The sequence below is a fragment of the Bos javanicus genome, chromosome 3, assembly GCF_032452875.1.
Source record: "Bos javanicus breed banteng chromosome 3, ARS-OSU_banteng_1.0, whole genome shotgun sequence".
Classification (NCBI taxonomy): Eukaryota; Metazoa; Chordata; class Mammalia; order Artiodactyla; family Bovidae; genus Bos; species Bos javanicus.
Genome location: NC_083870.1, coordinates 59,603,653 through 59,620,054, shown reverse-complemented (window position 1 = coordinate 59,620,054; position 16,402 = coordinate 59,603,653). Strand labels below are relative to the sequence as shown.

Genomic DNA, 16,402 nt, shown 5'->3' with positions numbered 1-16,402 from the left:
TCTCCTCTTGGGAGCTGATCTCTGGCTGTGACCCTTCTGGCAGATGTCAACTGTCTAGGATCCCAGCAAGACTTGGGTTAGCAACTGAGAGCCTGCTCAGTGGTGGAGGATGCTGGTCTCTGGGGCCAACATTGCCCTTTGTCTTCTGGCTCTGGCTGTCACCAGCCTGCCTCTCTGCCTCGGGTGGGTGGATGGGCCAATCTGCAGCTGGCTAGCTCGCCTTCGGTATTCGCTCAATCTTTTGTTATGTGAGCGGGCCAGGCTGCACCTCAGGTTAGAGCTTTTTGAAGGAAAGTTTTTTTTTCCCCTCTTGCTGGCTATCCCACAGTTTGGGTTGCTATCTCACGAAAGCTCCCTCAGAGTGTCCTCAGGGCATTCAGGCCCGGTCCTTACCCTAAATGCAGCCTGTACCTCCCTGTCCAGCCCACGCTCGCTGGTGGTGGACAGGAGCGTCTGGGCTAGTTCTCTGCCGGGAGTTGTGGTTAGGCGCATATTCTGTGGGTTTTTTTTTTCTTCCCCTCCTAGTTATGTTGCCCTCTGAGATTCCAAAACTCCCCACAGACCCGCCAGAGAGGGTTTCCTGCTGTTTGGAAACCTTCTCCTCCTTCATGACTCCCTCCCCAGGACAGGTCTCCATCCCTAACTCTTTTGTCTCTCTTTTTGTCTTTTGTATTTTGTTCTACCTACTTTTGAAGAGAACGGGCTGCCTTTTTGGGTGCCTGGTGTCCTCCAGAGTTCAGAAGTTGTCTTGTGCAAGCTGCTCAGCGTTCACATGATCTTTTGACGAATCTGTGGGGGAGAAAGTGGTCTCCCCATCCTATTCCTCTGCCATCTTAGGACTGCCTCCACTACTGAATTTTTATTCATTCCTCAAATCTCAGATCAAGTGTTACTTCTCTCTGTAGCATTCCTTACCTCCCACACCAAGAATGAGTAAAGCAAATAATTACAGATCAACTTGTCCCTTTACAATGACTACAATCTCCTTGCAAACAGGGACAGGGTTCTACTCATATTTGAAACCGACTGACTACAACAAAAATACTCCATAAATTCTGCTCAACAAATTGAGTGAAAAACAGTTAGATCTTGAAACTTTTCTAGGATAGATTAGCAACTTCTCCCATTGTACACACATTTCTGTCCATAGCTGATCCAAAATACATGATTTTGGCCCAGATCAAATCCCAAATTAGAAGATTTCTTAGAAAACACTCTACGTTTGGGTCGTCCCAATGAATGAGCATTTCTTAGAGGCAAGGTTCAATAGTCCCAGATTACCAATATTTTATGTAATTACTCACTAGCTATTTACAAGACAGTGAACCAAAGGTGCCTAGAAAAAATTTTAATGCAGAATTACTCCCTTCTAGGACTTAAAACTTTGGGTCTGTCTAATTCATAAGATCTTCCATAAGTTTCTCTGATTAAAACTAAAATCCACAGCCTTTTAATAAGGTTGGAGGGTACCAACTATCCCCTCTATCACAGTTCCCCAATCAGCCACAGCATACAGAATGTACAAAAACCTAATATTATTATAATAGAGAAAATATACTGTTATATATATATATGAGCTAAGACAACAACATACAATAGTATTCGGCAGTGACAGGCTGGTATGAGCGAGGGCTGCTGAGAAGCTAAAATGCTTCCCTATTATATATATTTTATATTATATACTAGAGATTCTATTATTTTCCAATAGAGCTTAGAGATTCAAAATGCTGAGCAGGTTGTTGTTGTTATCTGTTCTTGGAGTGGGGTAGGAGAAGATACAGAAGAAAAATAAAAAAGAAAACCATTATAGAACCGTATATCTTTAAAAAAACTTTGCTTTGAATTGACTATTACCTCCTTTATAATATACAATCATAAGTCCCTATCAGACTGTGATTTGAATACCTTCTTTCCTCTCAATAAATGAGAAATTCATTTCTTAAATGAATAATACATTTTTTTTTAAAAAAAGGAATACATTTGTTCATTTAAAAGGAAAGAATGAAAACAAAATAGAGCCAGCAACAGATGTCCTATATAGTTCAAGGTAGCAGGTCAATGTAAAAAACACTTCTTTTGTTCTGAGAAATAAGCAGGTCTCTGAAAGCATTCTTCTCTGGTCCTCTCTAGAGTCCCAGGGACTTCTAAGACTTAGTAGTTATCTGGTCTGCTTTCATTATTGAGCTTTAGCAACTGTGGCATAGATCACCTCAAGAATATTATTCTTGAAATAAACTGATGCAGTATCTCACAGTAAGATTATTTTAAATTAAGCATCTACTTTATTAAACAAGACTGGATAGGGTGGGGGGAGGTCCTCATTTTATTTTCCTCAGATGTAAGTATTTCTTGATCTAACTTTTCAAAGATTCAGCAAGACACCAAACAGTTCATAAAATCATCGCCTTCAACATGGATATCATGCAGCAGCACAGTTGATATGTACAAACTATGCTCACTTTCACTCAGCAATTTTAAAAAATCCTAAAACTTTAAAAAAAAAAACACTAAAATTTGTTTGATAAAGTCCAATGAAAATTTATAGTATCAAACTACATAACAATGGCATTGAAATACACACTGAAATGTAATTTCTACCTTAAGTTTTGCATAGCAGTTCTGTAGATGGTCCATATCGCTTCCCAGTTTCAAATTCTGTGTTTCCACATTTTCCTGAGCTAGAAGGTTCTTCCGCTGAAGTACAAGTAGCTCATTCATGCAATTTAAAACAGCAACTATATTTAATCCTCTCTTTGTCTCTTTACCTTTGGATTCTTCATATAATGAAGGAAAACCGAAAGTAGTCAATTCCTAGTAGGAGAAAATGTTTTCCTAAAAGTTGGTTACTGACAACTTAGTAAATAAACAAAAGACAGAAATCTCTTCTGAGAAAGAAAACTATCCTGAGATACTTAAGAGAAGAGTACCTATGCCAAAGGACAAAGAATTAAGAAACCTGGGCTCTTTCAGCCTCTGCTCTACAATTACCTGTGATCTGGAATAGGCACTTAGGTTTCTACATGTAAAATAAGGGTAAGGCTCCCCCTGGCAGAGCTCCTAGAGTGATGAGGGAGCCGAATGGTTGCATCAAAAGCATTCAGCTGGTATCTAGACTATATGGTCACCAAGGTTCTCTGCAAATCTAAGTTCCGGGCCAATATGTAACATACGTGTGCTTGACAAGTTTACCATTCTTATGTTCTATTGTATAACATGATTTCTGTTATTTATTGTATCTTACAAAAAAGTTACCTGATCAAGATATGAGATACTTTGCTCAATATTCTCTTCTGTGCAGAAGGCACTAAAATAACTGTGCACGTTTTTTGATAAAGGTATTGAAGAACATAGCACTTGCTGTGAGTATAAACTTGATGGAGACATCTTTGTTTCTGAGGTATATTGAGAGATAGTTTTGCTTTCTGAAAGAATCAATAAACATAAATAATTTTCAAAAATGCATGCAAAGCTAATTACATGATTTTCATTACCAAAGATTCTGAATTATAGAAATATTGTTTTTTCAAATTAGGGCAAAGCTGGTTTTTGTATGAAAACTATATAATATTTTCCAAAAAATATACAATAAAGTGGTGGTCTTAGAAGGCATGTTAAGTTCCAATATTCTATCTTAAAAATTAACAGTACTTTAGATTTATAAAACTGTTAGGCAAAACCTCCTTGTCTATGCACTCAAACTTTATGTGATTAAAGGAATAAATCAGAGAAATATACTGAGGTAGCCAATGAATTTATTTCAAATGCAGAAAAATCTCAAGTAATCAACTATTCAGTCAAAGCACTTAACCCTGCTGCTGCTGCTGCTAAGTCGCTTCAGTCGTGTCCGACTCTGTGCGACCCCATAGACAGCAGCCCACCAGGCTCCCCCGTCCCTGGGATTCTCCAGGCAAGAACACTGGAGTGGGTTGCCATTTCCTTCTCCAATGCATGAAAGTGAAAAGTGAAACTGAAGTCACTCAGTCTTGTCCTACTCTTAGCGACCCCACAGACTGCAGCCCACCAGGCTCCTCCATCCATAGGCACAATCCTTAGCTCTCCCTGATGATTTTACTAAAGAAAGATGAAAATTATATATTTTACTCCTATTATGTCTCTATGTACATATATAGTATTTATGGTAATTATAGTGTCACTGAAAATTAACATTTGCAATTACTGTTCTAGCTTACAACTATTGTAAACTCCGTTACCTGAAGACAGACCTGGATCTGTAACAGTCATCCAATCTCCCATAGCAATCACCAGAGCCAGGATACCTGAGGAACCAATTCAGCAGTGACACATTCAGCCCAGCTGCTGTCACTCTTCTATGTAGGCATTTCCTTAGAAAACCAATCACAGAATAAGAGCATCGAATTAAACATATGAAGGCAAATATAAAGTCAATGCATCAGAAATAGTCATACGTGCTTCAGAAGGATTCTGTATTACTCTCATGTACTATCACATAGAACACAGTAAAGCACAATAATAAAAACTGTGTGTGTGTGTGTGTGTGTGTGTGTGTGTGTGTGTGTGTGTGAGTTCAGTTCAGTTGCTCAGTCATGTCCACTCTTTGCGACCCCATGGCCTGCAGCACACCAGGACTCCCTGTCCATTAGCAACTCCCGGATTTTACTCAAACTCATGTCCATTGAGTCGGTGACGCCATCCAACCATATCATCCTCTATCATCCCCTTCTCCTCCTGCCTTCAATCTTTCCCAGCATCAGGGTCTTTTCCAATGAGTCAGTTCTTCCCATCAGGTGGCCAAAGTACTGGAGTTTGAGCTTCAGCATCAGTCCTTCCAATGAATATTCAGGACTGATTTCCTTTAGGATGGACTGGTTGGATTTCCTTGAAGTCCAAGGGACTCTCAAGAGTCTTCTCCAATAGCACAGTTCAAGATTCTAGCTTGTGCTTCCTCCAGCCCAGCATTTCACATTATGTACTCTGCATATAAGTTAAATAAGCAGGGTGACAATATACAGCCTTGATGTACTTCTTTCCTGATTTGGAACCAGACTGTTGTTCCATGTCTAGTTCTAACTGTTGCTTCCTGACCTCCATACAGATTTCTCAAGAGGCAGGTCAGGCGGTCTGGTAGGAATGGCAAAGGTAAGGTAAGGTGAGTCACTTCAGTTGTGTCCGACTCTGTGCGACCCCACAGACGGCAGCCCACCAGGCTCCCCCGTCCCTGGGATTCTCCAGGCAAGAACAATGGAGTGGGTTGCCACTTCCTTCTCCAATGCATGAAAGTGAAAAGTGAAACTGAAGTCGCTCAGTCGTGTCCGACTCTTCATGACCCCATGGACTGCAGCCCATTAACCCAGTGCCATTAACCACTTCAGTATTCTTGCCTTGAGAACCCCATGAACAGTACTAACAGTGTGTGTGTAAGGATCAAGGTTGAAAAGCTTCTCAAGTTATAATAAGGTATTTGCATTACTTCACATATATAAAGTACATGATCTGACTCACAATATAAATCTAAGGTACAGAATTGTACTAGAATATTGGAGTGGGTTACCCCTACTCCAGGGGATCTTCCCAACCTGGGGATCAAACCTGTGTCTCTTGCATCTCCTGCACTGGCAGGCGGATTCTTTACCACTGCTGCTGCTGCTCCTGCTGCTAAGTCGCTTCAGTCGTGTCCGACTCTGTGCAACCCCATAGACGGCAGCCCACCAGGCTCCCCCATCCCTGGGATTCTCCAGCCAAGAACACTGGAGTGGGCTGCCATTTCCTTCTCCAATGCATGAAAGTGAAGAGTGAAAGTGAAGTTGCTCAGTCGTGTCCGACTCTTAGCGACCCCATGGACTGCAGCCTACCAGGCTCCTCTGCCCATGGGATTTTCCAGGCAAGCGTACTGGAGTGGGGTGCCATTGCCTTCTCCGTCTTTACTACTGAGCCACCTGGAAAGCCCTAATAAATATTTCCAAATTATATCCTTTAAAGTAAAATTCCTACTTTACTTTTTTGAAAAGAAAAAAATTTCTTGATCAGCATTCCCATTTTTTGTTTGCAGTTTTTACTAACTATATTAGCAAAACTTTTAATTAGTGTTGGCATGGATGCAGTGAAATGAATACTCCCATACACTGCTCTCAAGAAAGATCAGAACAATTTATACTGCTACCAAGCAATTCGACAATATGTATCAAAGTCTTAATAATGAACATATATTTTGATGCAGAAATTCCACTTTTAAAACTTAATCCTAATAAAATAACATTTTCCACAAAGATTCACCTACATATTGTTCCTTATAATATGAAAAAGACAGAAATCACTTATATGTTCTACAGTAGGAGATTGGTTACATAATACATTTATAGACTGGAACACTGTGCATCCTTTAAACACAATCTTTCAGAATTAGAGTGGCTAACAAATACACAAAAGGCAAGAAACATATATGAATCAAGTAGACCAAGTATAAGAAACACATAAACTTTTTAGTCTACCATTCATAATTTTTCTATAGAGATAAGGGAAGTAGTAAATATTTCTCCACCATGAAAAATTCAAGTGAAATTATAAATGGCAACTGGAAATTGATTTCAAGGTCAGGGACAGGAGGAGAGAGGTGAAGACGGGAGGCAAACTGGAGAACACATGTCAACACTTTGGACAGCTGCTTCCCAGCCACAATAAACTGTGGCCAAAAGAGAAAGCAGCTCCTATGCTGGTACATCATTTCATTTTGAGAGATGTTGAGATGCTGGATTTCTCTGGGAAATCTCCAAATAATATTAGCAGCTAATTACAAACATGAACTATGCAAGCTACCCTGTGCAGAGGCGGAATGGCTAGAAGGGGGAGATCAGAGCACCACACATTTTGATCTGAGAGGTGGTTACTTAGGTACACATATCAGCACAATTTGTCAAGCTATACACTTAAGACCTGTGCACTTGACTGAATAGAAGTTATACCTCAAACACCACCATTTTTTAATAAGCCAAATAAAATGTGTCTTTAGGTCAGATCTGGACTGTAGATGGAGAGTTTATCATACCACCTCTCTTTTGAATACTAAAGATATGGGAGACTATTCACAGTATGATGTTAAAGTGAGACGAAATCTTTCATTCATTCAGTAAAATTTTAACTGTGCTACTACAACGCTAGCATGCTTTTCTAGGCATAGGGAAAGCCCCGCTCTCAGGAAGTCCATGTTCTGGTGGGGTAGAAATAGATCAGAAGCAAGCAATAAATTACAGTAACATCACATTCATTGTGATGAGAATAAGGAAAATAAAACACTAATGAGAGAATGTGGGGGAGGGATCTGGATCAGTCAAGGAAGGCTGCACTGAGATGCTGATGTCTGAACTGAGACCTAAATGATACGAATCATCAACCACAAAAAATAGATACGAATCATCAACCACAAAAAATAGCCAATGACCAGAGAAGCCCAGGTGGAGAAAACAGGGCATACAAAAACCCAAGATGGAAAGAACTTGGTACATATGAAAAACATAAAAACAGCCAGTACACCTGAAGCACAGTAACAGATGTACAAAGTTGGATTTCCTCTAAACTGCAATGAAAAGCTCTCAAAGCAGTTTAGGCAGGAAAGAAACGTGATCCCCTTTAGGCTTTAAAAAGTATCGTTACAGCCACTCTGCCCTATGAGATTATAGGGGGCAACAGTGGGCACTGAAGAAATCAAGCTACTGCAATAATTCAGGCAAGAAGACCAGAGTTACAGTATGTCTCTTCAGTGAAAGCAGAGACACATGGATAAATTAAGGATGTGGCCTGGAGACAGAACCTTCAGGATTTATAGATGGATTGGAACAAGGGCAAAAGAGAGATGACAATTCCTAGATCACATAGCAACATAAAATATATACTCGTGCAAATCACTGTATGTGATTTGCATACATATTATGCAATTCACAATTATGTGATATCACATATCACAATTACGTGATAAAATGTCACATATTGTACACATATTATGATGTCACACACATACACACAGAAGGCTTTCTAGTCTGGCACTGATCTTTTGCTATTTTGCTAGTCATGTGTTTTGGGAAGAACACCTTGAACTTTTGTACTTTCCACTGACCTTAAATGGGTGTTTTTAGCAACAGGAAGAACAGGATGAGAGTTGAATCTGCACTCAGAAAGAAAAATGATCTCACTTTTGGTTTTCAGAAACAGTAGCTATAAGCAAAACAGAATCCAAGGGACAATAAACCCAACGATTCTAACCTGGCTCTGGTTTGGGTAACTTACTTTAACTTCTCCAAGCCCTAGTTTCCTCACTGATAAACTGCCATTATCTTCTAAGGATTGAGATAATGTACGTAAAATATTTATTTAGCAACTGCCTGGCATATGGGACACATGTAATTAATATCAGTTGTTATCATCATCATCCCAACATGGATCTGATTGGTATGAATGACAGGATTCTAAAACCTGTAACAAAATGCATTGCTGCTCTCATTAAGACTTCAACATAAATCCTCAGAAGATCTGAGACACATCATTAGAAAACATAACACTGGCTCTACGTGCCTTTTCTCCTCATACAGAAAGATTATTAAACACCAAAATATGTCTAATACAATTCATTGTTGTTCAGTCACTAACTCGTGTCTGACTCTCTACAACCCCATGGACTACAGCAAACCAGGCTTAAATCTCCAGTATCTCCCTGACTTTCCTCAAGTTTATGCCCATTGAGTCAATGATCTACTACATATCCACAATTTAAAACTGTAATTTAAGTCAGTTACTCTTAACTGTGTGTTTACCTCTCCAGTGTCTACAGGTTTCAACAGTAAATTGTTCCCTGTCCTGTTAAAAACAAAAACATAGTTGCAAAATATTCAGGTCTAGTTAAACATCCAAAGTGAAAACCAAAACTACTCTTCTGTTCAATGAGGCACCAAATCATACACACTGAGGCTTGCGATAAAATGTCAACTAGCCAGTCTTTTCAAGAACAGAGAATACACGTCAATATGCATCCCAAAAGAGAATAATTTATGCAAACTATCTTATACTTGTCTCCTGAGAAACCTGTATGAGGGTCAAAAAACAATAGAATCAGACATGGAACAACTGACTGGTTCAAAATTGGGAAAGGAGTACGTCAAGGCTATATATTATCAACCTGCTTAGCTAAATTATATGCAGAGTGAGTTCAGTTCAGTTCAGTCACTCAATCATGTGACTCTTTAGGACTCCATGGACTACAGCATTCCAGGCTACCCTATCAATCACCAATTTCCAGAGCTTACTCAAACTCAAGTCCATAGAGTCGGTGATGCCATCCAACTATCTCATCCTCTATCGCCCCCTTCTCCTCCCACCTTCAATCTTTCCCAACGTCACGGTCTTTTCCAATGAGTCAGTTCTTCGCATCAGGTGACCAAAGTATTGGAGTTTCAGCTTCAACATCAGTCTTTCCAAAGAATATTCAGGATTGATTTCCTTTAGGATGGACTGGTTGGATCTTCTTACAGTCCAAGGGGCTCTCAAGAGTCCTCTCCAACACCATGTTCAAAAGCATCAATTCTTCAGTGCTCACCTTTCTTTATAGTCCAACTATCACATCCATACATGACTACTGGAAAAACCACAGCATTGACTAGATGGACCTTTATTGGCAAAGTAATGTCTCTGCTTTTTAACATGCTCTCTAGGCTGATCATAGCTTTTCTTCCAAGGAGCAAGCGTCTTTTAATTTCATGGCTTCAGTCACCATCTGCAGTGATTTTGGAGCAAAAAAAAAAAAAAATAAAGTCTGTTACGGTTTTCACTGTTTCCCCATCTATTTGCCATGAAGTGATGGGACCGGATACCATGATCTTAGTTTTCTGAATGTTGAGTTTTAAGCCAACTTTTTCACTCTTCTCTTTCACTTTCATCAAGAGGCTCTTTAGTTGTTCTTTACTTTCTGCCATAAGTGGTGTCATCTGCCTGTCTGAGGTTATTGATATTTTTCCCGGCAATCTTGATTCCAGCATGTACTTCATCCAGCCCGGCATCTCGCATGATGTACTCTGCTGCTGCTACTACTGCTAAGTCACTTCAGTCGTATCCAACTCTGTGCGACCCCACAGGCGGCAGCCCACCAGGCTCCGCCATCCCTGGGAGTCTCCAGGCAAGAACACTGGAGTAGGTTGCTATTTCTTTCTCCAATGCATTAAAGTGAAAAGTGAAAGTGAAGTCACTCAGTCGTGTCCGACTCTTCGCGATCCCATGGACTGCAGCCTACCAGCTCCTCCATCCATGGGATTTTCCAGGCAAGAGTACTGGAGTGGGGTGCCATGATGTACTCCGCATGTAAGTTAAATAAGCAGGGTGTCAATATACAGCCTTGACGTACTCCTTTCCCAATTTGGAACCAGTCCATTGTTCCATGTACAGCTCTAACTGTTGCTTCTTGACCTGACAGATTTCTCAGAAGGCAGGGAAGGTGGTCTGGTATTCCCATCTCTTGAAGAATTTTCCAGTTTGTTGTGATCCACACAGTCAAAGGCTTTGGCATAGTCAATAAAGAAGATGTTTTTCTGGAACTCTCCTGCTTTTTCAATGAACCAGTAGATGTTAGCAATTTGATCTCTGGCCCCTCTGCCTTTTGTAAATCCAGCTTGAACATCTGGAAGTTCGCGGTTCATGTACTGTTGAAGCCTGGCTTGGAGATTCTAAGCATTACTTCGCTAACATGTGAGATGAGTGCAACTATGCGGTAGTTTGAACATTCTTCACCATCGCCTTTCTGTGGGATTGGAATGAAAACTGACCTTTTCCAGTCCTGTGGCCACTGCTGACTTTTCCACATTTGCTGGCATATTGAGTGCAGCACTTTCACAGCATCATCTTTTAGGATTTGAAATAGCTCAACTGGAATTCCATCACTTCCACTAGCTTTTGTTCATAGTGATGCTTCCTAAGGCCCACTTGACTTCACATTCCAGGATGCCTGGTGCTGGGTGAGTGATCACACCACTGTGGTTATCTGGGTCATGAAGATCTTTTTTGTATAGTTTCTGTGTTTTCTTGCCACCTCTTAATATCTTCTGTTTCTGTTAGGTCCCTACCATTTCTGTCCTTTATTGTGCCCATCTTTGCATGAAATGTTTCCTTGGTATCTCTAATTTTCTTGGAGATCTCTAGTCTTTCCCATTCTACTGTTTTCCTCTATTTCTTTGCATGGATCACTGAGGAAAGGCTTTCTTATCTCTCCTTGCAATTCTTTGGAACTCTGCATTCAAATGGATATATCTTTTCTTTTCTCCTTTGCCTTTAGCTTCTCTTCTTTTCTAAGCTATTTATAAGGACTCCTCAGACGACCATTTGCCTCTTTGCATTTCTTTTTCTTGGGGATGGTCTTGATCACTGCCTCCTGTACAATGTCACAAACCTCCATTCATACAGTTCAGGCACTATATCAGACCTAACCCCTTGATTCTATTTGTCTCTTCCACTGTATAATTATAAGGGATTTGATTTAGGTCATACCTGAATGGTCTAGTGGTTTTCCCCACTTTCTTCAATTTAAGTCTGAATTTGGCAATAAGGAGTTCATGATCTGAGCCACAGTCAGCTCCCGGTCTTGTTTTTGCTGACTCTATAGAGCTTCTCCATCTTTGACTGAAAAGAATATAATCAATCTGATTTCAGTGTTGACCATCTGGTGATGTCCATGTGTACAGTCTTTTGTGTTGTTGGAAGAGGGTGTTTGCTATGCCTACTGCGTTCCCTTGGCAAAACTCTGTTAGCCTTTGTCCTGCTTCATTCTGTACTCCAAGGCCAAATTTGCCTGTTCCTCCAGGTATTTCTTGACTTCCTACTTTTGCATTCCAGTCCCCTATAATGAAAAGGACATCTTTTTTGGTGTTAGTTCTAGAAGGTCTTGTAGGTCTTCACAGCACGATTCAACTTCAGCTTCTTTAGGATTACTGGTTGGGGCATAGACTAGGATTACTGTGATACTGAATGGTTTGCCTTGGAAATGAACAGAGATCATTCTGTCGTTTTTGAGATGGCACCCAGTACTGCATTTCGGACTCTTCTGTTAACTATGACGGCTACTCCATTTCTTCTAAGGGATTCTTACCCACAGTAGTAGATATAATGGTCATCTGAGTTAAATTCACCCATTCCAGTCCATTTTAGTTCACTGATTCCTAAATTGATGTTAACTCTTGCCATCTCCTGTTTGACCACTTCCAATTTACCTTGACTCATGGACCTAACATTCCAGGTTCCTATGCAATATTGCTCTTTACAGCATTGGACTTTACTTCCATCACCAGTCACATCCACAACTGGGTGCTATTTTTGCTTTGGCTCCATGTCTTCATTCTTTCTGGAGTCACTTCTCCACCGTTCTCCAGTAGCATACTGGGCACCTACCAACCTGTGGAGTTCATCTTTCAGTGTCCTATCTTTTTGCCTTTTCATACTGTTCGTGGGGTTCTCAAGACAAGAATACTGAAGTTGTTTGCCATTCCCTTCTCCAGTGGACCACATTTTGTCAGAACTCTCTACCATGACCCATCTATCTTGGGTGGCCCTACAAGGCATGGCTCATGGTTTTACTCAATTAGACAATGCTGTGGTGCATGTAATCAGTTTGACTATTTTTCTGTAATTGTGGTTTTCATTCTGGCTGATGGATAAGGATAAGAGGCTTATGAAAGTTTCCTGATGGGAGAGACTGAGGGGGAAACTGCACCTTTTTCTGATGGGCGGGGCCATGCTCAGTAAATCTTTAATCCAACTATATGCAGAGTATATATGAAATGCCAGGATGGATGAAGCAAAGCTGGAATCAAGACTGCCAGCAGAAATATCAACAACCTCAGATATGCAGATAACACCATCCTTATGGCAGAAAGTAAAGAGGAAGTAAAGAGCCTCTTGATGAAGGTGAAAGAAGAGAGTGAAAAAGTTGGCTTGGTATCCAGTCCCATCAGTTCATGGCAAATAGATGGAGAAACAATGGAAACAAGTGACAGACTTTATCTTCTTGGGCTCCAAAATCACTGCAGATGGTGACTGCAGCCATGAAATTAAAAGACGGCTGCTCCTTGGAAGAAAAGCTATGACCAACCTAGACAGCATATTAAAAAGCAGAGCCATTACTTTGCCGACAAATGTCCATCTAGTCAAAGCTATGGTTTTTCCAGTGGTCATGTATGGATGTGATAGTTGGACTATAAAGAAAGGTGAGCGCCAAAGAACTGATGCTTTTGAACTGTGGTGTTGGAGAAGACTCTTGAGAGTCCCTTGGACTGCAAGGAGATCCAACCAGTCCATCCTAAAGGAAATCAATCCTGAAATTCACTGGAAGGACTTTTGCTGAAGCTGAAACTCCAATATTCTGGCCACTTGATGTGAAGAACTGACTCACTAGAAAAGACCCTGACCCTGGGAAAGATTGAAGACAGCAGACAGAGATGACAGAGGATGAGATAGTTGGATGGCATCACTGACTCTATGGACATGAGTTTGAGCAATCTCCGGGAGTTGGTGTCAGACAGGTAAGCCTGGCATTCTGCAGTTCATGGGGTAGCAAAAAGTCTGACACGACTGAGCGACTGAACTGAACTGAACTGAGACAGTTGAACGTAACAATTTACACTGTTTCTGAAAGAAAATGAGGATTTTAGTAAGTTTCCATAAAGAAATCTACCACTCTTCATGTCAAATTATTTTCTTTCATATGTATTTATCTATATTACAGATAGGAAACTTGGGCTCAAGAAAGTCAACAGGACTGCCTGAGGTCACACTTGTAATGGGTTGTGAAGTTCAGTTGCTCAGTCGTGTCTGACTCTTGAAGCCTAGACACAAATCTCCATCTTTAAACTGGTGCTCTTTTCACTCTACCATTCAATCTTTCAACACCGTACACACAAATCCATTGATTAATCTATCTACATTAAAAGTAGAATATAATGAAAGATTTTCATCAATGTTCTTTAAAAGACTGAGTAACTCTAATTCATTTTAAATGATTCCACTCAGAACACGCAATTCTTAAAGGATCTTACCTACTATTTAAGTTGAGATACACTTCTAAACTTCTCCCGTGCTGTGCCACCACCAATAGCTTTTTACTCATTTATAAACACTTTGCTTTAAAAAGGCATAAAGACAATGCCTAGAAATGAGATCAGTTCCACAGAAAGTTTAATGAGGGTGGAAATAAGTCATTTTACCATTTATCCCTAAAATATTAAGATATCATCAAATACAAGTTTATGGATCTTTAGCAAGAACATTTGTGGTTCTAGGTTAATTACATGTGTTTTTTCCAATAGAAATGTTCCTTGCCTGGTTTTTCTTCCTTCTTCCCCAAAGACTCAGGGTTGCACAATATAGATTAACCACTTATAGAATTTTGGGGTAGGCAGCCTGTAGGATACAGTCATTCCTGTATACACCTTTAGATTATTCTGTTCCTTCAGTGTGGGCTGTATTTAGTGAATAGCTTCTAACAAACAGAATAAAGCAGAAGTGATTGGATTTTACTTTCATTAGGTTATAAAAAAAGGCCGTGCTTTACATTTGGGGTCATTCCTGGTGGCTCAGATGGTAAAGAATTTGCCTGCGGTACAAACTGGCTTTGATCCCTGGGTTGGGAAGATTCGCCTGGAGAAGAGAATGGCTACCCACTCCAGTGTTCTTGCCTGGGAAATTCGAAGGACAGAGGAACCTGGCACACTACAGTCCACAGGGTCTCAAAGAGTCAGACACAACTGAGTGACTAACACTTTGACACTTTCACTCACTCAGGGTATCTTGGATCCCTCTTTTTGGGGAAAGCAAGCTGTCACAGCTGTCCTGTTGCAAGCAGCCCCATGAAAGGCCTATGTGGCAATGAACCAATGTCTCCAGCCAACAGTCAGTGAGGGCTTGAGGCCAGCCAGGAGCCATGTGAGTGAGTCTGGAAGTAGATTCTCCCCACTCAAGCCTTGAGATGCCTGTAGCCTTGGCCAACACCTATAGCAGCCTAGTGAGAGACCCTGAGCCAGAGGCACCCAGCTAAGTGGCACCCAGATTTCCAATGGACAAAAACTTGGAGATAAATGACTTATTTTAAGCTGCTAAATTCTGGAGTAATGTGTTATATATGCAGCAATAGATAACACAAGTTTATATACACATATATGTATTAAATTTGTGAGTCCCTTCCATAATTATGTTTCCTGCTGAAACATAACTAAAGTGATACCATGCACACTCATCAGGTTTATGACAATGATACCATGCAGTATTACAACGAATCATTTCATATACTTTTAGTTTACTAGTTTATGAACTTCTAAACTAGGGTGGGAAATGTATTCACCTTGTATCCAACAGTTCCTGGAACACAGCAGGTGCTCAAGCAGACATTTATAACATGAACCAAGTCCCACATCTGGCACGCTCTCTTTGGCCTGTGTGCTCCACTTGTGCTTTATTCTTTCACCTGCCCCCAAACTAACATTTCTTCAAAGCCCAGATCACCCACCATCATCCTGTTCACATACTCCAAGGAACTCTATTCTCTGGGTCATTCTAGTTTATTTCACTTTTCCCATCTAGACTCCTGAGTCACATTCTCCACTTCTGTACCCACCTCCCATTTTAATAATCAATGAATACCCAAGTAAATAACTGATGATAAATTAGCACATTCATTAGGGCAAGCAAAAGTGGATAAACAAAAACAGCAATGGAAGAGAAGCACAAGATGTGAGTCCTTTAGAGAAAAGAACTACTCTTCATCATCTCCCAAATCTCTCCTAACACTTCTACCCACGGAATGAACGCTTGGCAGAAACCTAAGTGATGTTTTGATTACAAGATTTCCTTCACACAGTACACTATTTTAAGTGTTCTTTTCAAGTTCACTTGAAATTCAAACTTGAGAAGGCACGACTGCCTACCTAATCAGAGTTCTAAGACAAACTTCAATCAAGTGTCAGAAAATATTGCTTTTTTCATTATACAGGAAGGTAGTAACATGATACTATCTGGGCTTCTAAACATTACACAGGATTTTCCACAAATAACCAACTAAAGTCTTTGCTAAAATCTCACAAAATTAGAGTTACCCAACTTTGGGTTAAGAAAATAAAATTCTTAAAGTCTTTAAACGTTAGTCCTTACAAATTCAGCCATAAAACTTTAGAATTTAATTATCTGCATACTTTAATAAATGCTATTACTCTCAAAAACCAAATACTTAATGATTACATGAAAAAATACTATGTTCTACTATGATTTTATTCTAAAATAAACTATAGCTTTCAATTATTAATACCTGTTACCTTACATAAAACTATTCAGATATGCATATCAGTACAGATAAATACTAAATTCAAACTCTTAAAATCCAGTTTTTACAAATTTAAGATCTAAATGATTT

General features: G+C 40.0%; 1 protein-coding gene across 12 annotated transcripts in view; it reads right to left on the bottom strand.

Moving 5' to 3' along the window:
* The window catches only part of SSX2IP (SSX family member 2 interacting protein), a 58,061-nt gene that overhangs the window by 25,897 nt on the left and 15,762 nt on the right, over positions 1-16,402 (bottom strand). For 8 of the 12 annotated variants that reach the window (XM_061411427.1, XM_061411428.1, XM_061411423.1 and 5 more), the window contains 3 exons: positions 4,212-4,343; positions 3,253-3,422; positions 2,599-2,811 (listed from right to left, as the gene is read on the bottom strand). In XM_061411427.1, coding sequence (XP_061267411.1) covers positions 2,599-2,811; positions 3,253-3,422; positions 4,212-4,254 — 426 coding nt within the window. In that variant the 5' untranslated portion in view covers positions 4,255-4,343. Of the gene's footprint in view, positions 1-2,598; positions 2,812-3,252; positions 3,423-4,211; positions 4,344-16,402 lie in introns of those variants that run through there. The other 4 variants (XM_061411433.1, XM_061411429.1, XM_061411431.1 and 1 more) reach the window with 2 other exon arrangements.